At 46.8% G+C, this 25,317-nt stretch overlaps 1 protein-coding gene across 2 annotated transcripts in view; it reads left to right on the plus strand.

Annotated features, from left to right (window-relative positions):
- Positions 1–25,317, plus strand: part of LOC142576564 (uncharacterized) — a 261,575-nt gene that overhangs the window by 112,625 nt on the left and 123,633 nt on the right. Inside the window, exons 2-3 of one of the 2 annotated variants that reach the window (XM_075686740.1) lie at positions 10,599–10,910; positions 11,743–12,224. In XM_075686740.1, coding sequence (XP_075542855.1) covers positions 10,599–10,910; positions 11,743–12,224 — 794 coding nt within the window. Of the gene's footprint in view, positions 1–10,598; positions 10,911–11,742; positions 14,012–25,317 lie in introns of those variants that run through there. The other variant, XM_075686739.1, reaches the window with a different exon arrangement.

Genomic DNA, 25,317 nt, shown 5'->3' on the forward strand with positions numbered 1-25,317 from the left:
AAGCACATTCATGTGGTTGCATTGTTTAGCTCAGTTGTCTGGCTTATACAAGTGATTTGGCTAAGAGAATAACCATAGAACATCGTTACCTCAGCGAGGCCCAATATGCTCATTCCGGCAGTCATTGTAGAGCTTGGAGGGCCCTATGGTGAAGTAGGAGCAGCCGAGGCGAAGTCCGCCGCCAATGTTAGCGGCCTCTATGTCGGAACGAAAAGAAAACCAACAATATTTGAGCCATCGTAAGATTTACATGCTCCTAAAGGCCAATAAATACAGCCAATCGCTAACAAAAACACACCACCGGCTCAGTTTACTCTGCAGCACAGTCAATGTAAATTTTATTAGGCCACTTGGACAAATAATAGCAATGCAAGCAGAGTGATGTGCCCTCGCTGCCTGTTTCCAAGCAGTTCGGCCGCCCCTGTTGTTTTTAGAGCCTGTTGAGATGAATAACACCAACACAAGCCCTGCGAAACGGCATCATAAGCTTCAGGTCCGCCGAAGTAGTCATGTTGGAGTCATCGTCAAGCTTTACATGCTCCTAAAGGCCAATAAATGCTGCCAATCGTAAACAACACAACACGCCTTCGGCTCTGTTTACTCCCCAGGAAAGTTAATGTTAATTTCATTGAGCCACCTGTACAAATATTAGCAATGCAAGCACAGCGACATGCCCCTCTTGCTAGCTGCAAGGGAGTCGAGATGCCCCTGATGTTCATTACAGCCTGTGAGTGTCAATGTGAGAAGGCCCAAAACACTCACTCTAGTAGTCACCGCCGCCGAGCTTGACGAGCGCCTAAGTGAACTAGCAATGGTCGGGGCATGGTTGAAAGGCACGGTTAGTAGTCATTTTGTAGCCATTATTTAATTTTACGGTCTGACTCGGGCAATTAATGCGAATGCAAGCACAATTATTAGTCTTGAATAATTTTTCGAGGGACAAATTCCACATTGTTGGAGTAACTATTAAACTTGATCAGCGATGTGGTGGTGTGTTACGTTGCGAACATGCACTACACCCATCTTTAGACTGTAGCCATTATCATCTCCAGCCAATCTGCTTTGCCGGTTGCCACTGCATGCCTACATATGCCTTCGATTACGAGAGAGCAAGCAATTTTTTTTTTGCTTTACTGTCGCATTTTCAGAATCGCAACGATGGTTCTTAAGAGGGGGCCATTGACAGGTGTATTTCTTTATCTTTCTGGGGAAACAGCTATTCACCGGCTAACAAATGTTAAACCTTATCGCTCAGCGCAGGGAGTGCCTGCATGTATCGAAGTTTCTCGAACGTTATCGATGGTTTTCTCTGTTTTCATGCTGTCGTCGCACCTTGTTTAATCTGACTTAATGCGTGACGCGAATTGTTTAGGACTTTCTGTAGGGCACGCATGCACGATTACTCAGGAATCTTTGATGACTCATCTGTAAAAGCCGATGCGCGCGAACCGCAGATCAGATTTCACGATCGCCGACTGTGGCCACCGCTATCGTGTTTTCAGTGTAACTTGCTTCTCTGGGCACAGATTCGTCCAATACAAAGTTAGTTTCGGCATTCACAGTTTTGCTACTATAGTCTTTACCGTCGCTACTACATCACAATGCGGCACCCTTTCATGTACACTTCTTACGGTCTGTCGCTTGCACTGATGCATGAACACATGAACAGGGGTAAGAGGTGAAGTTACTGCGTAAAACACGCCCGCCGCTCGCAGTAGTTGCCAGACCTTAGCAAACTTTTTGCCCCGCAACTTCACTTTGGATCAAAGCAAAATACAATGGAACAAATACACAGCGCGCTTGTTTGCAGTGGTGTGTTGCCGCGGGATACTGTTTTCAGACAAAACGTAGCGCAGGGTCACCGATTTTCGCTGCCATCTTTCTTATCGCATCACGGCTCGGAAAAAACGTACGCGGAAAATTGTGCAACCTAAGCTTGCAATAATATTTCCTCCGTGATAGACCACCACCAACAGTTTGGAAATTCTCTCTGACAAGGCACAGACGCACACAGCCGACGCGGCTCGGCCCAATTCGATGCGCGGGCGGCCATGTTCTCCGTCGGCGGGGTCAGCGCGCCCGTGCGCCTTATGACGTCAGCCTGGAGGGCGCACCCTGGAGGGTGGAGGCTCATGCCGATTCCCTTTTGAGGGGAAAGTGCCGCTGCCTTTTAAAGTTGTGCACGACCGTAGTTTAGCGTTAAGTTTCTTTCAGCTCGAAACGGCGCTGAAACAAAAGCATCGCATCATACGAAGCGACTGACATGAGGGGATGCGAGAACCTCGACTTTATTTTGTTTGTCACAACCGCCCAAAGAAACGGATAATGACGCCATAGGAAGCACATGGGAAGTTACTTGTCATGTCTAATTGAAATGTTCAAATTACAAGGGAAAGAGAAATGAAGGAAGGGGGAAAACGTAACTTGGCGCCCTTTGAAGCCGATCCTCCTTTTCCTCATGACGCACGTGGTGCGTAACCAATAAATCTGCGGCGGCGGCCATTTTCTTGTCACAGAACTTTCCAGTTTCTCAACGTGTTTCATGAGCACATTTCTTTTTCCAGTGCTTTGTGGCAGGCATGATAGGAAACGAAAATAAAATAATGGAGTTTTGAATAGATGCTTGGTGACTACAGATTGATTTGGGGTTAGTGAATCTTGATATCTGGCTGTCCACTTTTTGACGCCTTTCGTCAAATTAAGGCCAATTTTAGGCCTTCTAATGTACTCAGAGCAACGAAAAGAGCGTCAAGATTAAGCTTGGAACAAAAAAAAAATAAACTACTAAGTTATCCCAGAGCTATGCACCTAGTAATAATAATGTGTAATTAGCGCGAAAAAGTCGAAATGAAACCTAGATGCACTCGTTAAAACTGCACGCGGCCAAAACCGGAACCGAAGGTGTGGCTTTACTCAATGAAAAATAGAGGCGCATATCGGAGATAGCGCAGTCAATCAATAAAGCATATGATAAACTTATGCGCCCTATAGGCTACCTTGTCTTCCTTCGATGTCAACCGCCGTTGATTCGCCTTTCTTCTTTGTGTGAAAGAGGCATCCAGATTTTTTTTTTCTACGACATATTTATTCTGCGTACTGGTTTTGTAAAAAGTGTCTGCACGGAGCGAAGGTTTGCAATTATTATAGTTGTGTTGAGGGCACAATCCGTTCCTTTTCGGAAAAGCTCGTCACATTGGAACTCTACCTCAAAGATACGTTTGTGGATTACTTCGCCGAAGAACGGCTTTGTTGAGGCCGTCTAAATACAAAAACGAAAGACCCAAGTTAGCAGTGAACCTTATTAACTAGGGGATTGCAGCCGTGAGCTCGTTTGGTTTGTTCTCCGTTCCTACGGCTCCATATTTGTGCTCGAACTACTTGCACAACGTTCAATCATTGTTGCAGAAATGCTTGCGTAAATGCACTGTGCGCGTCGGTCGAGGATTAATTATTCATAACGGGGACGGAGCGTCGGCCTATAGGTCAAGTAAACATGTTTTCCAAGCCACGTCGAGCGCGCTGTCGCGCGCGCGTCTGGTCCCTCTATGCTGGCGTCCTCATCACGGGCGACCTGGCGTTCGCCGTAAGCCCCACGTCTTCCACGCCTTTCATTTGCACTACACACGCGCCGCGCCAAGAGCAAATCTTGTCGGGACGCGACTAGAATAATTGTTTACCTTGCGCGCTGTGCAGTTCATCGCGCTCGCCGCTCGGTTTAATGGCGGGCAACATGCGCGAGGCACGAGACACGCAGTTCTGCCGCAACTGCTACGCAAATGAAAGTTACGTCCTTCCAATCTATGGCTGAAACAACACACCTAAATCGAAGATGTCCAGCGGACGTGTGTTCCTTTTATTCGCAGCCATAATGCAGTTATTACCAGCTGCGCTCGTATTCCTGGTCTGCAATGTAGTCCATCCCAGACGCGTTGGCTCTGATTTTATCGTACACAGCAGAAAGCGTCCATCCAGGTCTCGTTAATTGTTTAGAAATCTTTACGTTTCCAACCGCAGATTGCATTCGCCCACATATCGACGATAGAAATATCCGCAAGTATAGGTGGTTTCAAACTCAGATATGTAGTTCTGAAATATATAAAGAAGAACAGCAGCTGATTCCGTGAACACTACTACACTGGAGGCCCAGTCACACACAGTGATCGAATACGCCTGCTATTCTTCATGGAACCTAACGTCTAGATGATTAAGGCTAAATTGCGTTGTACAGCGTAAATTCGATATATAGTATGACCTTATGCACATGACAGTCTTCTCGGTTTTTCGACGACGACGTGCCACTTCAGGTTGCTCTTCCTGCACAACATCATCATTCATCGTGAGCCCCAAATTTTAAAAAGAAAGTGAACAAAGGATTCAGCAACTTCTGCTGTACACTTAGCTTGACCGCGCGTTCTCGTAATTCATGCAAATGACACGCACATATGACAGCACTTGCTGCATGCTGAGCCTTGAAGCAATGTACAGCAGACCCTCGAATGAAATATTCGCTGCAGCGGATGTGTCTTAGTGTCGTCAGGAGGAGGCAGTCATAAACGACAGGGTCGCCGTTGCCTCACACTGATGGCATTTCCCATGAAACGCTCTGAAAGTTTGATGTTCTTGCGACCCCGGACGAAAAGCATTACGGGCGTTAGCAGCTTGTGTTCTCTGATCTGCAGGCAAGGGACTGGGGAGGCTAGACATTCGCTGAGTTGATTGCATTAGGAAAGACGCAGTCGTTGGCACAGGCATCTTTATTTGAAAACGTCAACCATGACAACAAGAAATGAGCACTTGAGCTCAGAGGGGCATGGAACTATGGCATGTAATGTCTTTTTTTTTATTTCTTGCTTATATCTTTAGATGTGTTCATAATATAGTGTTGTAAGACAAAGCGAATTATGCGGGTACCTTCTGAAATTTTATAGGCAATGGAATATGTAATTAGCACGAAACTATTTGCAAGGACGCACTATCGTGCTTTTGAATCGTTCGGCTGATGACTGTTTCTGGAATACTAATGATGTATCATATATTTTTTCTTTAAATCAGCAGCTTTTTGCCTGACTTCGGCACTGTTTACTCTGCCGTACATTTACTTGCACTACTCGCGCATATAATGTAACTAGTACATGGTTTTTGAAGACGCGGTAGGATATTCAGCAAGGTTTGAGGTTGCTGGAGTTTCCTCTTTGTTGTCGCAAATTATTACGAGTAATTTCTTATATCATATGAGTTGCAATGTGAAACGCACTCTCTTAATTTCAGAGTAGTCACATTGCCGTGCGACGTTCTGTCCTTGATACATTGCTTCTGTAAAATGTTGTTATAGTGTGTACTGGATTTAAATGGGCTGTTGAGGTGGGCGACACCTGTAGGTCTTCGGCACTATCGGTATAATCAACATTAGTGAAGAAAAGACTGTCAAAAAGTAAAGCCGAATTCTGCGGCACCTCCGGTCTTGTACTCATTTAGATGTCACTCGCGCGACGAAGATGATCACAAACGGTCGCGTTGGTCGAAAAACGACCAAAATTTCGTGATGTCGCTCAATGAGCGGTTTTCTAGCTGCACGACTAGAGTCGCAAAGATGACACAACGCTAAGCGGCGCAGGATAGGGACGTCGGTATACGCTGGCGCTGATTTTACGTGGCTGTGGTGACGCGACCAGACGCGAACGTCACCAATTACGGGACAATTACGGGACAATTACGGGCAGGTCGCGCTTGCCGGTGTGAGCTCTGGTTGCCGTAAGTCTTGCCCTAATCGCTAGTCGCTGTTAGTTCGCGCGACTCCTATCAATCTCCCGGTGTGAATGCCACCTTAATGTTGTGTGTGTGCGCTGCTATAGCTGGGCATTTTATTTTTGTTTTTTTTGTCCTAGATAACGCCTGATGTGATAATAAATCTGATTTGTCGCGGCCACGAGGGCTGCTGTTGGTCGGTTGCAGAGAGCACCAAATAAATTTTTAATGGCTGGCAGAAGAAATTAAGAAAGCGAACGAGATGTCGTGAGCACATATATCAGGCTTTATTTGTTCCTTGCATTTAATTTGGGGAGGGGACTGCTTTTTCGGCTTTCTCTCCTTTTATTAGTTATCGTTCTTTCCATGCGGACCTCCGCTGCTCCGCAGTTTCCTTAATAGCTCGGGGAAGCGAGTCATTTCCAGGCTTTAACGTCCGTTCCGAAATGCAATCACAGTCCTGCGTACCGAGAAACTTAGCATAATCAGTGCGACTATCAAGTTATATTTTGTCAATTCTGGCCACATCATTCGTGGGAAGGAGCCATCTTCTAAGGGGCCTTCTGTCTACCACCTCCGGCACAAAATACCTGGCTGCAGAAAAAAACGTATAATTTGCCCCAGATTTTGCTGCTTTTAGCGGAACACGTCGCCCACGCAGGATTCTTTTCATGCAGGTGCCACTTAATCTTGCTACCTTCCTAGTTGGAGACCTCTAATTGGACGTCGTGATCCTTGGTTACGTTCACTAGAGCGAGTTTGTCTCTCAGGTGCAGGGTTTTAAGCAGAGTGCCTGGAACACGACCGTTAAACACAGGGAGAATTTTAGTTCTTGTACCTGTTTTCTTGCGAATACATTTTCTTTTTGGCTAATTTTTCAGGCTTTTCGAATATATTAGCAATAAATCGGGTGAGAAACGTTTTTACTCTGTACGTGTGCCTCTGGGCTCTGCGTACTTATGGTACCCAAAAAGAAATTAAACAGTGCTTGTAGGGGAACCGGAGAATTATGCATACGAGTTGGCCACCAGAATACCAATCTTTCGTTCTCTCTTGAGAATGGGAAGCCTGCCTCTTTGGCTTGCAAGAAAGGCAGACCTGCTGTATAGCCGAAATTTGCTGGCACAGCCGGCCTTGAAGAATACTGCCATGTCGTCAAGGTCACAAATTTCCTACGCGTTCGCGCTAAATTATGTAACCCCAGCAACACAAAACATGGATGTTCGCAGTTCTTGGGTTAGCTTGTTCTTTTTTTCTCGTTTTGTAGTGGATTTTGTGCTAGCACAAACCTGTTTTTTACGCGGACAGTTTACGCACCAAATACACTAAATAGAACCATGCGCCTCCTAAATTTTACAAAAAGAACTATGTTAATTTTGCATTTATTTGTTCAGAATTGAAGAGAAAAGAGATGCATAAGAGTGGTAAAATTCACGTTTTATTCAATTCACTTTTGTTTCCTGACTTATTGTTCTTGTGACTTGCATCGATAGATTTCTCAGGCTTTGCGTTCTTTCCGTAGCTTGTCTATTTGCGTCTACTTTGATAGCACTGTTAAAAAAAGCAAATAATAATAAATAAAGTACATGCGTTGATTTTTCGGCAAACAATGCACTGACACATAAATTCGTGAAGACACTCGCGCTGGCTTGGAAAAATAGAATTACGCATTCCGTTTTGTTATCACACAGCTATACTCGCACTCATAGATGCAAAGGCACGCGTTGGCTGTCATTCGTTGTCTCTCCCAAATACGCACAAATGTTTTAATATGTTTTAAACATTATAGCAGCGGGAGGCTACGCGTCAGTAGTGTTAGCATTGCAAAAAAATTTTAATGTCATCAACGTATCGCATCAATTTTACAGTGCTCGTCTGGCTGAGCTTAGTTCTAAGATTGCGGTCATAGCTGGCCAATGCGGACGTCTTATTTCCGAAGCTTTCCACATTCACAATAGTGGTGAACCATGTGTAAAGCCGTGCCTCCATTTCCCTCCTTCCAACCCGCCGCGGTTGCTCAATGGCTATGGTGTTGGGCTGTAAACCCGAGGTCGCGGGATCGAATCCCAGCCACACCGGCTGAATTTCGATAGGGGCGAAATGCCAAAACGCCCGTGTAGTTAGATTTAGGTGCGCATTAAAGAACCCAAGGTGGTCCGACTTTCTGGAGTCCCTAACTAATTGCAACTTTTTCCCTGCGCATGCTGAAGTCTGTTGATTCTGTGCTCCGAGACAGCGGTGGAGTATATATGTGCTTACTGAAAGAATAATGACACGTAGTTGTTAGTCAGCGCTGGTGTTAATATAATGCTAATCATGCGCCCTCTCTTTGTCCTGTTGTTTAGCGCTGTTTATTGATCTTAATCATGAACCAACCAGTCCAGATGCGTGCTCTTCTCCTGACTGAGGCTAGATTCACAGATGAAGCCACACACATACGCTTTCTGTTACCCGAAGTTGTATTACACCTTCAGTAATGTGCGAACTTTATTTGAAACATTGTTAGAACTGTAGGACTGATGAGCGCCGGACCTTCATTACAGACGCTAACAGTGTCAAAACAGGCCGGAACTTCAAGAGACCAATGTAAAAAAATTATTTATTAATTATTTTTTTTTTTGAGCGCAGGTCTCAGGCGCCCGTTCCTTCCGTGAGCGTCAGTGTCGGCGTCCTACCTCGTAGCCGAGCGAACAAGCGAAACGAGTAATGAGAGCGAACCTCCAAATTTCCTCGAAAACTCAATTCGATTATTAACACAGCAACTCTGCCCAAGGTTGCTCCGCGAGTGGGTGGTTCCAGGTAAATTGTAGTAAAGGCAGGTGTAAGCGCTACTACCGCATTGTCGTGCTCGGTATAACTGCCCACTTAGGTCCGCATTTGACCCTGTTGCTTTGCTTTGTGTTCCAGCATCGGTTTGTCTCGCCAATTACAAACGTATGTTTCATTCAGAGTGCACAGACATCGACTGCACAACAATAGTTGCTAACGACAACGTCGGTGCAGCAGTACTTCGTTAAAGGGCCTTGAGTATTCAGATACAGTCTTGCCATTTGTTGGGCGTGTTGGACTTGGAAACATATTTAGCGCGAGCAAACTTGCTGGCGCTAAATATGCTTTCCAAGTGAGATACAGTCGTTTACTGGGCGAGAGGGGCTCAGTGCCCTACTGTACGATCAAAAGCAATAGTTTGCATGGAGGTACGAAGATTCAACTGACCGAAATCAAAGCAAGCCGTCACGTCGATAGTTTCAACGTCATGGTGCGTAATTTCCGTAGATTAGGACAATTTCCCTAAATGTGCATACAATCCTTGAATGAGTTTAGGGGTTTCACGTGACAAAACCACGATTTCATTATGAGGCACGCTATAGGGGGCGCACTCCAGATTAATTTTGACCACCAGGGGATTTTTATCGTGCCTCCAATGCATGGGACACCAGCGTTTTAGCTTTTCTTCCGGATCAAAATACGGCCACCGCGGCCGGGACTTGATCCCGTGACCTCACGTTTAGCAGCGCACCACCATAGCCGTTAAGCCACCGTGGCAGGTGCGTCGGTATAGGAAAGTTCCTTTAACGTTGGCAGCACTGGTGACAACACAATGATAGCGTGTAAAGAATGCTCATGTTACAACCGACGCGGCAGCGTCTGCGCTGACATGTGCCTTTACATGACTGACCACTGCGCATGCGCAAGTTGCACGAGCTTGTATATGTATTCGCACCTCGTTTCATTAAAATCTTGTGGAAATCAGCTCTTCATCTTGTCTCGTTCGTCCTCGTTATCTGCTCGTGCTGTGAAATTCAGTATGAATCAGCAATGTGTCTACTCCAATTTTATGCCATGTTCATAAAAGATGTGGAGCAGCACTCGTGTCTGTTTCCCGTTTATCTGTGTGAGTTTCGTGTGCAGCCGTAATACGAGTCAGCAATTACCAACGACCGAGTAAGCCAACACTTGCTCGTCTAATGCCTCACTAACTACTTAGCCTCATTCCCTATACCGCTTGCTGACGGGCTGTAGGATACAATCACAAATGATTGCATTTGTGATTGCAAACTGGCTATACAGAAAATATATTTTGGCGGTTACATACGAGGTAAGGTGTTTTCTCGGTGATAGCATGTCAGGGCTTCGTCTCCGGTGTACCTTGTGACGTATCAAACGTAATATTCTGCTTTAAGGAAAACAATTTAATCTTGCAGGCAATTCCTCGGAAAAAAGTAGTTCGGCGCTACAAGAAGTGCCTTTCATAACATGATTGCCGGGCATATATTGTGGGCGTACTTACAAACCATGTGTGTTGGAATTAGTTCTCTGTCAGAAATGAAAAAAAAGACACGATTTCCATTATCTTGCTACTCAAAACGTGACGCAGAGATGCTACACGCCCTCTAGCAGGTGCTCGAATAAGTAGACAAGAATGAATTTGCAATACGGAAATAAAAGAAAACGGCGACATTCAATGACTTTAAAAAAGAGAGAAAAAGTTCACCGCAAAGCTGAAGATCCTTAGTGTATTTGAGCTGATTATTGTCCACATAACCTCACTGTGCGCTATGGAGGCCAATAGTGAGTTCATATTTAACGATGTTAATGGTGTCTGGAGGCGCTGTTGACTTGATCATGCGTAAACACGCCAGATCGCGAAACTGTTTTAACTACATAACTATAGGCCCCTTTGGGCGACAGATGTCTCTCGCATGACTTGTATAAAGCCGTTGCTCTCACTTACTCCGGAACGCTTGTGCGAGATAAAGTTTGTCAATTCGCTTCCGGTGCCTGCTAAGTTGGCTGAAAAGTTTATTTGGCGCGCCCTGATATCATGGTTGCAACGTTTCAACGATGCGCAGGTGACCCTTCGGGCGCAGGCTACGGTGACGCACCAGCGCAATCCGTGGTACCTGGCCCGATTTCGGGGCCGCAGCGCCCTGCTGTCGACGGCCCAGCTGGTGGCCTCGCTGGCGCTGCTGACGGCGCCGCACTTCGCTCTTCTCCTGTGGGAAGCTTCGACCGGTCGGCGCACTCCGCCGCTGCTCGGCTCGGCCACTACGGTGCTGCTGTGCTGGAGTCCGTGTGCGCACGCGTACGTGTACGGCGTGCGCAGCCGGGCGCTGCGGCAGACGTTCAAAGACCTGATCCGGAGGCACGTCTACCGGCAACAGGTATGCACGTTCACCAACGTGAAAGAAAGTGAGGATAAGACAGAGGAGTCATGCTATATGCATTAAGGCAGAAAGGTTGACCCAAGCCTGTGCGCTCTAACCTGTTAATCTGACCCGGGGAAAGACCGAAAAGAGACGGGAGAGGGACGGAGTATGATGATGGCAATAACAGGGATGCTACCAATGCATATTGTTGACACAACAGCATACTTCAGTCGCAGTCTTGAGTCCAGTGCTGCGTTGAGCAGAAATTTGTACCATCGCCCTCACTGCAGAGTGAACAGTGATTGCGCAAAGGCGCAGAGGGGAAACAATTTGAGCCTGGCTGGCTACTCTGCTCTGTCGAAAAGCGAAAGAAGACAGAGCAATCAGCAGCAGTTCGGTGGAAGTGCGCCGCTCTTGCTTACAGGGCTTGGGATGTACCGTGAGGTGGAAACAGGGGGCGGTCCGAAGGAATTAAGACTATTCAAACAATAAAAGAATGCACTGTAGTGAGCGGGGAGGGAACGGATCTAAATTTCTGCTGGCGGCCTTCTTGTTAAGGAGCAGAGAGGAGCACAACACAGAAAAAAAAATATGATTTCGTCTCCCTGCGGAGTAGACATGAACACATTACAAGTTATGCACAGGTGTGTTTCTTTACGCGCACAATGCTTTCCCTTCTTCCTCTTTATTTTTTTCAAAATACCTTAATCCCCGTATTCGGGGTACCGAGTGAACAATGCGGAGCAGATACCTTTGTCAACGAAATGTCTTTAGTCTCTGTCTCCTTATGAAGTTTCTGCCCTAAAAAATTTAATTTTAACAATTGGACTGCACCTCCGTGGTGCAGGTATGCCGCGAGGTGGCCCGGCGTGTGTCCGCTGCCAACGGCGGGACGCCCGGCCGACCCAAGCTCATCCGCCGCTTCTCGGCCCCCGACGGCCTGGGCTCCTCCTCGGTGGTGGTGACCAACGCGCGTCGAGCGCTGCCCAGGAGGGCGTCCGAGAAGTGCATGCTGCTGCGGTCGGGCAGCAGCAGCCTGACGGGAGCCGGCGGCTGCGGCATCGGTGGCGCTGGCGCCGCCGTGCTGTGCGCGGCGATGCCTTCGTCGGCGCCCTCGACGCGCCGCTCCTTGCTGATGCTGGAGCCGGCGACGAAGCCCAGCAGCCGGGCCTCCGTGTTTCCTCTCATACTGGAGCACGGCCTCAGCGAAGAGGACGAACGAGGACCACTCGGAGGAGGCCTGCGGACAGACGACGACGACGACGACGACGACATGTCGCGGTCCAGGTCGCCGCCGTCGAGGGCCACGCCCGACTCCACAGACACGAGGTCAGTGCGCCCGTCGGCGAAGCCCGCCCGTTCCGTATCCTGGCAACACAAAGTGGCACGAGGAAAAATGAACTGGAACGCGTTTGCATATTTGCACGCTCATTACTGTACCTGACGTCAGCGTGCTTTGAGCTTTTTGCACGCTGAGCTGCGCCCCCGCAATGTGGTTCCTAAGCTTCTTTCTTTTTTTGCCGTCGTGCTCCGGAGCAATGAGGAACACTAAGCAATACTAAGGCCAACTAACGCACACTATAAACACTATGTGAAGCTGAGGTAAAAATGAAAATGCGTAATTTTTTCTTCATGTTGTGATGGTAGCAGCTATATCCAATCGGGATTATTCCCTTAGTGCACTCTAAACTGTTCACTTGGAAGAGCTAACCTCGTTTCTGTAGAAAACTCAACCATAAACATTTTCAGGCTAGAAGCAAGAATCTGTACAACCTGCATCCTTACATTGTGCGCCAAGAAATGGTTAGTTGCTTCCCCTATTATGACGGGACTGGAAATCTCTCTAGGCGAGGTACTCAGACTGATATTCGAGCTCTGCGTTTGCAGCAATCTCATGTCACTCCTCATCCTTCCTGTTGTGTGACTCATGTCCAGTTCTTCCACATTGTAGAAGCCAAACTACTTATGTACCATTGGCCACAAAGCAGTGTAGCACTGTAGCAAAATGCCACAAATGCTGGAAATGTCACTCTGCATGAGCGAGGCTACTCAACGCGCCTTCTTGCTCACACTTCCAAGCAATGCTATGAAGAAGAAGAAGAAGAAGAAGAAGATAATTCATTGCCACTCCATGCGCTTGGATTGGCTCGGACGTGGTCGCCTCCCAGGTCACGCGGTCGCAGCGCTCCGCTAGATTAGCTAAACTTAACCCCTGCAAATTCTTGACATTATATAAAATCCCTACTTAGCTTCTAAAGCGTTCAGACAAGTTTGTACATTAAAGCTAGTTAATGGAAATGTGAACTTTTCTATGTTCCGTATAGTATTATTGTCTTTGGAAAAATAAAGCACTAAATCGCAACTGATTTGAGCCCTACGTATTCTGTTGCACCAACACTAGACTAAATAAAAAGGACGTTTCTGTGGACAAGGCAGACACAAAATTAGTGCAAAAAGGTAAGATAGAGTGAAGAAATTTTCGATGGGTACCCAGTGCTGTTCGAAGCAGGCAAAGGTGGCAGAACAGGAGGCTGTAAGAATAATGTCAACGTAGAATTGGGCTCGGACACTGATACTGCCGTCGGGCGCGCAGCCATCGTCGTAACATATCAGAACGTGACATTAAAACTTGCAGAGAGCACCCTTGGAAGTTCTCCGCTTTTCCAACAAAGGATGTTGGTTCCTTTTGGTGGTACACACTGAAGAGAGTCTTCTCGGCCCGGCTTTTTTTCTTTTCCTTTGTAGGTGTTGAAGCATGTCCAATCGAATGACCGAAACAACTAACGCTACCGTGGGCACAACATCACGATTTTCGCCGTGGCTCTTCATGCCAACACAATTTAAAACGACCCTAGGAGGAAATACGAAGTCAAGTTAGATGAAACGTCTGCCTCCTGTAGTAATGAATTCGTCGGTGGTTACGACAGCAGAAGTTCTGCAACCGAGAAAATGACGAAGAAATGGAAAGTCCAAGGTGTGACACCTGCGGTGAACCAGAGTACTACTTCTTCCATGTGACCTCGGCAATTCGGGCGAGTACCGCTGCCGGCAACCAGGGGGCCGGAGACGACGTGTGCGCGAGTCAAGGGCAAAAAAATAAGAGAGAGAGCGGCCGCACTGCGGACACCGAGATGGGAGGAGCGGGGGGAGGAGGCAAGTGGGAGGCATAGTGTTTGTCCAGAGCGAGCCGAGCCATGGTGGTTCGTGGAACACCGCCGGTGCCAGTTAACAGGGCGGTAGCTGATTTGCAGAAAGCGGCAGAAGGCTACGTGGAGATCAAGACAACTTCGCACTTCTGTCGCGGGTGATTCAAATTGAGGAACGGCAGCGGCAATTTCAGTGCAATTTCAATTCTTTCAGTGGCAATTATCTACGGAACAGAGTCGTATATTGGCCTGAAAAAGAAACGAAATAAAGCGATACGATGATGGCCAACTAAACAAGAGATCTGTCGATGTAACTCAACTTAAAATTTCCCTCCGATGTCCCTTTCAGTTGCTCAGTAGCCCAAGGCTTTAGCCGTTGAAACTGCGATATCACCAACGTATCTCTTGTCGGTTATGTGCGGCGATAGCATGCGCACGCCAATCGTCTCTGTTCACTTCCTGACACTACCATTTCCTTTCGTGGGCTATCGTCCTACCAGGGATATCATTTAAACGAGGGCTTAACGTTTTGTTATAGTGGTTACTCATACTGTTTCGGTATGGGCATACCGGAGAGGAGAACCCGGAGCTATTTCCGTAGGACCGACAGTATAGCTGTTCGGCTATGATAGGAATGATGGACAGTGCGTGTTTATGTCTAAGCTTTGCCTTTATGGCTATGAACTTCTTCGAGGGCTATTTTAAGCAATTAGGCCACTAAGTGCTATCGCTCGACAAGTTCGATGGCGTTGCAATTAATAAGAAATAATGGTGGCTTACAAATAATTACTGTTACAGTTCACTCCACTTGACAACGCGTTTGTTCGAATGGCCAGAGAAATGCTAGCTACGTTGCGATTGTTACCGACATAGCGGTTGCAAATGAAGCGTTGCAAAGGTTTCTTTCGACACGATCCGCACTCATTAAAAATGCAGTGGAAGAGTATACTATGTGTTCTTTTAATGTGAACCTTCATCCTGTTTTCCAGCGTAGCGCAATGCGTGAATGTTATACCGGCAGTCATGCTTACAAGTGCGCCGCAACAGCATGCATTCAGCGAACCCACATCCTTCTCACAGTGCTCGGCGAGCTAGAACACAGTGAGCTAAACGTGAAGCCCATATACGGAGCCTGCCTTCTTTTACATGTATCCAGTGTCTCCTGCGGCAACAGAGAGCTTGAGTCGGCATAAGAACGTACATGTCGCGGACCTGTAACATTCCGTTTTGTTAAATTTTTTTAACCTCTTCTTGGAACTTTTTTTATATGACACGCTCCTACGTCCACGTGGATCCACGAGAGCACATCATGATTCCTGCGCATGATGAAGCTATTCTGAAATCCTACTGCTACACATGAGGCCAGTTATCCTCGTAGTCGTTGTCGCTGTGATGTTTTAGAGCGTATGCCAGCTGTCACGTGGAAAGCATTATGAGCGCACATGCGGCCCTGCCGTCGATCGGCGTCGGCGCGTCCATTTCACACGACGCAAGTGCCGCAACGTAGTCTATCCTGAAGCGTGTTAGCCGATGGTTGTAAATGCCTCAAGCTACGCAGACGCTTTTAGAGACGCAGATGCTATTGCGACTGCCTGTGGTCCCTTATCGTGCACCAACGTGCCGCACATGCAAATCTCTATAATTGCACACCTCTAGCGGAATGCTGCCGGCCCTACCGCCACTCGAACCTAGGCCTTGCGCTCGCCTTACAAATGATTGCCCTCACTGTGACGTTGCTGACAGAGTACAACTGCACCTTGCGCGGCGCGTTATTGTCGTGCGCTAGAATCAAACGCGTACGTAGAGACTCATATCAGTCTTCTGTGCTGCGTCCGCTCGTTGGTTGAGCGCAGAGTCGCAAACATTTCCTGAAAAACTTGAATTCTGGGCAAGCACCGACGTCGACTCAAGCTGTCCGGACTGTAATGAGATTTATTGTTCATTAGCGCACATGCTTTGGCAATGCCCCGCGTTGCCTAACGGCCCTCTATCCAGCGAAGTCGACTGGGAAGAGGCACTCCGGAGCCCATCGCTCGAGACACAACTAGAGGCCATCCAGAGGGCCCAAGAAAGGGCGGAACATCACTGTATTCCTGCCCCGACTTGGACGCGGCCAACGGCTTCCGCAGGTCCCCGATAGGGGCCCCCGTTGAAGCTCCTCAGGATCAAATAAAGTTCATTGTCCGTCTGTCTGTCTGTATGGGCAATCACCAAATGGGCCCTCCTAATATTGGCGCTGAAGAAGAACGGGACCCATTTTTTTCTGTTACATATATTTTTTGTTGTTGTTGTAGTTGTTTGAAAGTACTTTTACTGCTCGAATTGAACCTATGATGTTTGAGCAATGCACCGTGTGTAGTCGACTTGCCGAGGAGAGACTCGCGCCAGTCTCAAAAGCAAGATATATAAGAGAGGCTTAGAAACAAATGGAGAGACATTGGGATTAATTTCCACCACCCCTGGTTCTTCAACTGCCACACAACGCAAGCTACACGAACGTTTTCGCATGCTGCAGCTTTCGAAACGCGGCTACCGCGGACGTCAACCTCACCTGCAGGACCCGAAGGTAATCCCAATGCCGCACACACATCCGAAACACTACTGTTTATGTATACCTACCGCCAACGTGGTCACAAATGACTCTCTAGTCCGCGCGCACGGGTTTCTCAAGTCGAAGCCCTTAAAGAGGTTGGGACACCAAATTTTGAGGCTATAAAAAGCATGTTGTTGGCTGCTTGCGTATTCAAGGACACCCAGAACGAGGTATTGGACGCTGCAAACATTTCAAAATAATTTTAATTCAGCTCCAAAAATTCATTAAAAACTCCTTCTCGTAGTCGAGACCCATCGCTAGCGCGGCAGTTGCTACGTCACAGAGGAGGAACGAAAACATTGACGTCATAGCACACTATAGCACAAAAACGTGACGCATGATGAGTAGCGATGAAATGCCGATTACGTAGCCAGCTGAACCGAGCGACCGAGCTACAGGCATATAGAAATCCTTTCTTAATGCAAAGAAGGGGTAAGGCGTGCAGACACGGACCCAGGAGGAGAGAAGTGGACAACACGAACGCCGCACGGCGGCCCGCGAACGGCAAACTGCGTGCGGTGAGTTGCCATGCGGACGGGCCTTTACACGTTTGAGTGTAACACTAGCCCGCCGACTCCGAAAGGGACCATGATATGCGGCGTTCGTGTTGTCCGCTTCTCTCCTCGCATAGTTGCATAGTTCGGCAGCTCGGAGCGGACTCTCCTTCGCTTGGCCTTTCCACGTTACCGGCACGGAAACTCGCCGCACGCCGTTTGACGTTCGCGGGCCCCCGTGCGACGGCGGTTTTTCTCGCGAACGGCGAGATTTCCTTGCCGTAGAGAGGACGGGCCCTGGACCCATTTGTGCGGCAGCCGTACGGCGAAGCGGCCAATCAGCGACCGCCACAATCAGTCACTCTGGCACCGACGGCAGCTTCACCGCCGCTGATCATTTGGCGCCGCCGATATCGCCGCTAGGCCTTTTCCGGTTCACTTCAAAACTTCAAAGCTAAAGCTTACGGCGCTTCGGAATGAATCACCGACTCTCACAAGCCGCAATATTTTTTTACCGTTGTTGTCGTTCTTCGCAATAATTATAATAATCGCGACATGCACTTCGAATAGCCAGTTGTTGACCACTGCTGGCAAAGCACGCGTATGCGCGAGCAGACGACGCAGCATAGTTTTACGTCACTATTTTTTGTGGCCCACGTGAGCAAGCCATGTTGCGTTTCCTCCTCTGTGACGTCATAGCATCCCCCGGAGCCCAGAAACCGAAACCGAAATAGCTCGGTATAATAATGCTATTACTAAATTATTTATCGGATATATATGAATCCCGCTGTGTGTTTCGTGCTCCCTGAAGCATGACGCAACGTTTGAATCAACAAACGCATGAACGAAAATTTTGATGTCTCCACCCCTTTAGCAGTGTAGCCACCCTTATTGAAAAACGCAAATCTGGGTGATTTTGTATTTGCTAACGGTGAAACAACGCGCACCAAAGACGGACTGCGACAAACGACTGATTCAAGCAATTATCTTTTTTTCTACCTGGTATACCGTGTTTTGTAGATGTTTGCTGTTTAAGCGCGGAATTGTAGTCGAATACGAAAACCTCCCATGTTACGGCATGTTGCGAGACAGCGACGAGCAAAAGTCTTCGGCACTCGACCCTTGTGTTCGTAACTTTGTCCGAGGATCATTTTACCCTCTCACATTCTGAAATGGTGCCGAGTTCCCTGCCGTCTTTTAGCAGCGTGAGCATTCAGAACCATTCACAAACTCTGTCATATCCTTCAGGCAGTCTGGGTTGTCGCCGAATTGACTTCGATAGTGCTTGAGTTGAATACATAAATAATACTGCATGGATGCCTATCAAGCAGATGCATATAAACACACACACACACACACACACACACACACACACACACACACACACACACACACACACACACACACACACACACACACACACACACACACACACACACACACACACGCGCGCGCGCGCGCACACACGCACACACACACACACACACACACACACACACACACACACACACACACACACACACACACACACACACACACCTCGAGGCAGGAACGCACGGGACCTTATTGACGCTTCAGCTGCTTGACCGGCACTCCGCATTACCACGAAGGCCCCGAAGCGTTTTCATATACATATATATATTGTCACGTTGTAGTGACACCGGAGAACACAGCAACAAAACTGTGCATCACGAAGCTCACTTTTTATGGGGCGAAATGGTGCCCACAGAAGCAGGCGACACTCGAAACACGATAGCGGTGATCGTCGAAATCCGATCTGCTGGTCAAGCGCGTCACAGCTTGTATACAGGAGTCGTCGAAGGTTCCAACGTAATCACTGGCGGCTGCATGCCTTCCAGAAAGCACTTCACACTTCGTGTCGTGCGTACAATCTAATTACACAAGGCTCGGTGAGAACACACACAGTAGGTAGGAACAGCGGTAGCATTCCAGCCGGTTCCAAATAATGCCGGCGCGTCTTGCGCTGAGCAATAACATTATGTTAGTGCGAGCGAAGTACAGTCCCTGGAAAAGGAATAAGCATACGTGTTAGTTCGCACGCACGCACGCACGCACGCACGCACGCACACACACACACACACACACACACACACACACACACACACACACACACACACACACACACACACACATATATATATATATATATATATATATATATATATATATATATATATATATATATATATATATATATATATATATATATATATATATATTAACGGAAGCTGTCGCTTACTACGCATTGCCTCCTAGCCAGTCATACTTATTTGTCTATTTGCTTTGACTACCTAGAATTTATTACTGGACCACGTTTCTTACTTGACAAAATGCGTGTTGAGTAAATATAACACCTTCATCAGAATGTAACTTTCACATTAACAATGTCTCTTTTTGGATTTCGGATTTGCTTATTTATGTAGTAGTAATAGAGTGCCTAATGTGGGCACTCTTCCAGTATATTGTAACCAAATTTCTTTCAGTTCATTTGCGGTGTTCTTCGTAATCCGTTCAATGTTATGTGTGAATCATGTCTTCTATATTATTCTGCTTTCTATGTTTTCTTCTTCCATAATTTCGTTTGGCTTTGTTTTCACTTTATTTAATTGCACAGCCTCCAGCATTTTTAGCTATATCACGTGGGCGCCCATCACGCGTCATTTTAGAGCCTTAAAACGCCGACAATCAGCGAGACCGGCAGAAGTACTCTCAGGCGCACTAAGGACTTTCCTTTGCAAAGGTCGTCTAATACGATGTTCCCTTCAGGACGACGCACGAGAATATTTTAATGTTCTCGCTCGGTATAGCTAAAAGTGCGGGAGGCTGTAAATTTGTTATCGTTTGTGTTCGACATCCTGTACTGAATTGTAAGTGCTACTCATGTTTTACAGTTTTAATGATGCATTTGTTTATTCTCAATGCGTTTTACTTTCTGCAACTTCAAGTGCACCCAGACGGAGCGTTCTTGTACATCCTCGATACATTCTTGTTCATTGCTGATATCGCTGCATAGGTTAGCGCTTTTTTATTTACAGAGACAATAAGGTTGCATTCTTTAAGTGCGAACTGAAACATGGTGTGCGAGTTCACCAAGCTTTCCTCTCTTTATTATACAGCAACATCACTGGCCGAAATCTTGTTTTTGGTATACAATTGGGTGTCACTTTAACCTGCGCACTACAAAGGACGTGCTTTTCTTTCCATAAGAGAATAATGTAAAAAAAACATATGACGCAACAATAAATTTGCTTATATCAATTGTTTTGAAATGATGTTTTTATTTACGGAGCATGCCTGAAGATGTTGGTGTTGATATTAGCACGAATAGGAAATTTAAACTCAGCGTGTCGCAGTTACCACCACTTATAGTACCATGCGTGTTGACTATCTAAAAAAAATAAACGAGGATCTAAAAAAAATAAATTATGGGGTTTGACGTGCCAAAACCACTTTCTGATTATGAAGCACGCCGTAGTGGGCGACTCCGGAAATTTTGATCACCTGGGGTTCTTTAATGTGCACCTAAATCCAAGTACACGGGTGTTTCCGCATTTGGCTAACATCGAACTGATTGGCCACCATGGCCGGAATTCGATACTGCGGCCTCTTGCTTAGCAGTCCATCACCATAGCCACTAAGCAACCACGGTGGGTACAAGAACCTAAAAAGACGTGGGTTCAGTTGAGTACAATTATAATATACTCATACAGGAACCCTATGCTCAGTAAGGCACAAATAGAAACCGCATCAACTCTGACGCGATTACTACACGTCGGTCCCAGAACTTGTCTATGACGAGAAACGAAGCTGATGCAGTGGAAGTGAAATTAAGGTTAGGTTCTAGCGCAAGTTCTCCTTTGCTCGTCAACGTATTTACTGTGGAAAAAAAAAGAAGGTAATGAGGGAGACATGCGCAAGTGCATTATCTGAGAACTTATCTGGTGGAGGCAAGGCCCAAAGAGACATGATAAAGTTTGCAGGATATATTATATGCACGAGAAGCCGTAAGCGTGCTTGCGCTGCTTTTGTTTCGTAGTGTAAGACTACGGCTTTCGGCCGCATAGGAGCCGTCGGCTGGACGTACTAATAAGGGACGGCGCTAATGCGAATCCTTTCGCTGCTGTCTCCGAGCGCAGCGTCTCGCAGGGAGTGCCGGACGAGACCGGTGCTGGCGAAAGAAAAAGCCGCTAGCGTGAGCGCACGTGCGCCCTGTTCTCGAGTGCGTCTTCTGACAGCAGGAGTGCGAGGGACGGAGAGGCAATGCAAACCACGGTATCGATCTCACGCTCGCGAACACGTCGCCGGGACATCCTACGTTGCTTCTTTATCGTTTTTGCTTTTGGCCTGGCCTTCTCACAGTCATAGATGCCTGCTGGGATTTCTCGCGCCTGCGTGTGAAACAGAAGCTGTGGATAAGCACAGTACGTACTTTTGCTTGGACGAGTTCGTCGGGTATGGTAAAAATGAAGGAGTGCAAAAAATACGAGTAATTAAAGTGTGCGCTTACTCACGTCGTTACATCGTTTTTTTTTATGGGGCGCTAATTCTTCGAATTCGGATTGAAAAGCTGTTTCATATAGCTTGAAATTGCCCGTAGTCCCCTCGTTATAGCAGTACACTCAACCTGAATACACGAAAGAAAACTACTTACAACGAGAACAGAGTGTACAGGCTGTACCAAGGTCCAAACATCTTAAAAACGTCTTACGAATTGAAAAAGTATCAGTAATACACCACTGTGTCGCAAACAGTGGCGATGACCCTAAGTAAAATGACAAATAGAAGCCTTAAGTGCTGTGATTCCCAGAGAAGTGCTCAGCTAGTGCCCACAAGCCAGGCAAGAAGGGCTCGGCCTACGTCCTTTTTGAGGAAGGCGATGCGTGGTGTTAACAATCACGTTACGTAGCTTGGAGAATAAAACCTATTGCGGCGATTTAAAAAACTGGTCAAAGATTAGTGAGCGGTGCGATCCCATGGCTACACGTTTATCATGGTATACACGCTGCAGCTTGCGGCGTATAAGCAGTCCAGCGTCGTCATATCTGCATACATTGCCAGAGAATTGGCAGCCTCTTTTCCTTAGACACCCATGTGTGATCGTATCCACTGAACCATCATTCTTATTCCGTCATTTGGGATTTGATGGACCATTTTCGATAGTTCGCGTAAAAATAGTGAATCGGCGTTGGCGGGGGACTGCCGGCTGAGTCGCTTAGTATTAACAGCATTTCATAATTTACACTTTTGTATAATACACTTCAACGCCATATTAATGCTTAACAGTTTTCAGATGTTGAACATTCTGTATATTCAATTAGAACTCTCTGTGCAGGCAGCACAAGGTTAGTCTAGCAGCCAGTTAGCCCTTGCACTGGGCGTACATTATACTTATCCTTTTATTGCTGATTCAGATGCCCCCAAGTGGAGTTATACGCGAGGAATGGGTTGAGTGAATGATGTAAAGTTTATTAAAAACAGTCTTGAAATTACCGGCTTCTGAGTTGTCCAGATATTCTGGCAGATCATTCCAGTCATCGCCTGTTTGACAAAAGAGCGAGATGGCGAAGTGGGACGAACATGTGAATGATGAGGAGCTTTCGCAGTTGAATTAAATTCGCAGGTATGGCGTTCCAAAACCTCGATTCGATTATTAATCACGCCCTAGCGGGGGATTCTAGGCTAATTTCGACCACGTGGGGATCGTTAGTGTGGCCCCAATTCACGGCACACGGGTGTTCTTGCATTTCGCCCCCATCGACATGCACCAACGCCGGCCGGGGTTCGTTCTCGCGACCTCGTGCTTAGCAGCGCAACACCATATCCGCTAAGCCAGCCGGGCGGCTAAAAAGCTTTCTGAGTGATTTGTGCGTGAAACGGGGCGACAACCGGGCGAAATGGCTCTGTATATAATGGTAAAACAAATTAGAGCGCAAACAACACACCGGCTTACACGTACACACGCACACACTCACCCTCGCAATCAGTCCAAGAAGACCCGACAGACACATCCGCTCAGTGCTGTTGTATTGATAGAAAATACACACAAATTTCAGCAAAGTCATGCATGCGCAATTCACATCAAAGCCTGCCATATCTAAATCGTACAGACACAAACGTTGTTATCGCTTTGAATGAACGAAAATAAAGTTCTGCTGGAAACATATAAGGATGGTTCACTGGCACATTGGGCTTATTCTTTTCTATGAAAAAGCGTTCTATTGCCTCAATAAGCGTTCTGCTTCTGCTTATGGCAAGAATTTGCTTTTCAAGGAATCGTGGCTCAGACTTAGCTCACATCCGCATGATGCAACTACCGGCACCAAGTGCTCGAGCTCGTCCTATTTCTTTTTCTCAACTTTTTTGCGCATGCTCCCGAATCGGTCATTTGCACATCGTTCGGTCTGCCCCATGTACATTGCTCAGCGATTGAAACCCGATACGCGGGCAGTATTGGGGCCGGTGATTCTGGCGCCACCGGAGAGCGCTGGGTGATCGTTGATGGAGCCCAGTTGCGTCACGATTAATTGAAATCACTACCATTTTTCATGTGACACAAGAGTGCATCAGCTGAATGTCCCCAGCGTCTAACGGCGCCGAAAAAAAGTACCGGCCGCCATGCTGTTCAGTACCGCATTTCAATCGCTGAGCATTGTACACTGTTCAGCATCGCATTGAGCTCGGGTAAACAAGACCCGTGGAATCCCTTACGAAGACAGTCTCTGCTTTTCCTGGAGCCCGTTCTTTCTGCCATTGAAGAAGCGCAGGCGTAATGTCCCAAATTCTCCCTTCGTAGAAAAAAAAAATATCCAACATGAACTTCGTACTTGCCCACGACCTGCTTTGAATTTTTATCGTGATATAATTGAGAATATTATGTGAGCAGATTATTGGCTTCCCTTCTTCTTTGATTACGGCATATGCCGATACACTTCTGCGAAAGATTAAACGGCAGACACCATGAGAGACAGCTGCAACAGAGTCTTCAAGGATTAATCCACAAATGGTGCCTTATATCCACAAGAACTCCCACAATCTGAAGAAGTTGGCGGGAAGACAAGGAGTGCTGTCGTTTCTTTTTTTCGTTCGACGCCGGAAAATTTTCGGAGAATATGTCCGTGCATCTTCAATGGCAGAACATACGGGTGCCGGATAATGCATGAGACGCCCTTCGTAAGGTGATCCCCGGGAGCCGTTTACTCTACCTCAGTGTGATGCTAAAAAGTCTAGATCGGGCAGACTGAACGATATGCAAATTACCGATTAGGAAGCATGCGGAAAAAATTAGGAAAAAAAGAGGACATTGCTCGTTCACTTGGTGGCGCTTATTGAATCATGAGGCGTGAGCCTCGATTTTGCGAAATGCAATTTCTCGACAGAAACGCAAGAATAACGGCTCGTATGACGTTATGTTGTTGCATGTTTCACCAATTATGATACATTTGTGAGCCGCGTAAAGAGCACATTCTTATGAACATTGCTGATTTTGTTTCCTACTTCCGTCACTTTCAGATTCAGTTCACTTGTGTCATGTTACTGTTTTATTTTTGTTTCCTGTAGCTTTAAATCGCAGATACCTTCTTCGGTGCAGTGAACTTAGTGCCAAGTACCTGGAAACTGGAGGCTCTATTATAGGTTATTTGGTCATTGGAATGCTCACTCCTATACACGTTAGTGTATAGGAATCTGTATGGCGATGTTTGCACCGTTGTGTATTTGCTAACAGTTTTGCTGGCTGTAGTATGTACTAGATACATTGTGCTGTGTCGCGCTTTCTCTTCCTATTTTTTTTTTCTTACTTTTCTTTTTGTTTTTGCCGTCATGTAGTTATTTTCCATGAGTTCCAATGTATCTTCGTTTTCTTATCATTTCCACCCTATGCAATGCCCCCACGGGGGCTTCAGGGTAATTGAATAAAATAAATCCTATTTCATAGAAGTCTGTAAGACGCAACGGATCAGTGAACCGTCCTTACCTCTGCTTCCTGCCGAAATTTCGTTTTTTCATTCAAGCGTCTAACAACGAATGTGTCTACGCGATTTGGACACGCGTGCCTTTGATGCTGAATGCGCATTTGTGACTTCAGTCAGAGCCTGTGTCGAGGGGTGGGGCCTTTTTCTGCATTTGTGTGTAGGCCGTTGCCCTTTTTCCGCTCTAATTTGTTTTACGAT

This window comes from Dermacentor variabilis, chromosome 3 (genome assembly GCF_050947875.1).
Source record: "Dermacentor variabilis isolate Ectoservices chromosome 3, ASM5094787v1, whole genome shotgun sequence".
Classification (NCBI taxonomy): Eukaryota; Metazoa; Arthropoda; class Arachnida; order Ixodida; family Ixodidae; genus Dermacentor; species Dermacentor variabilis.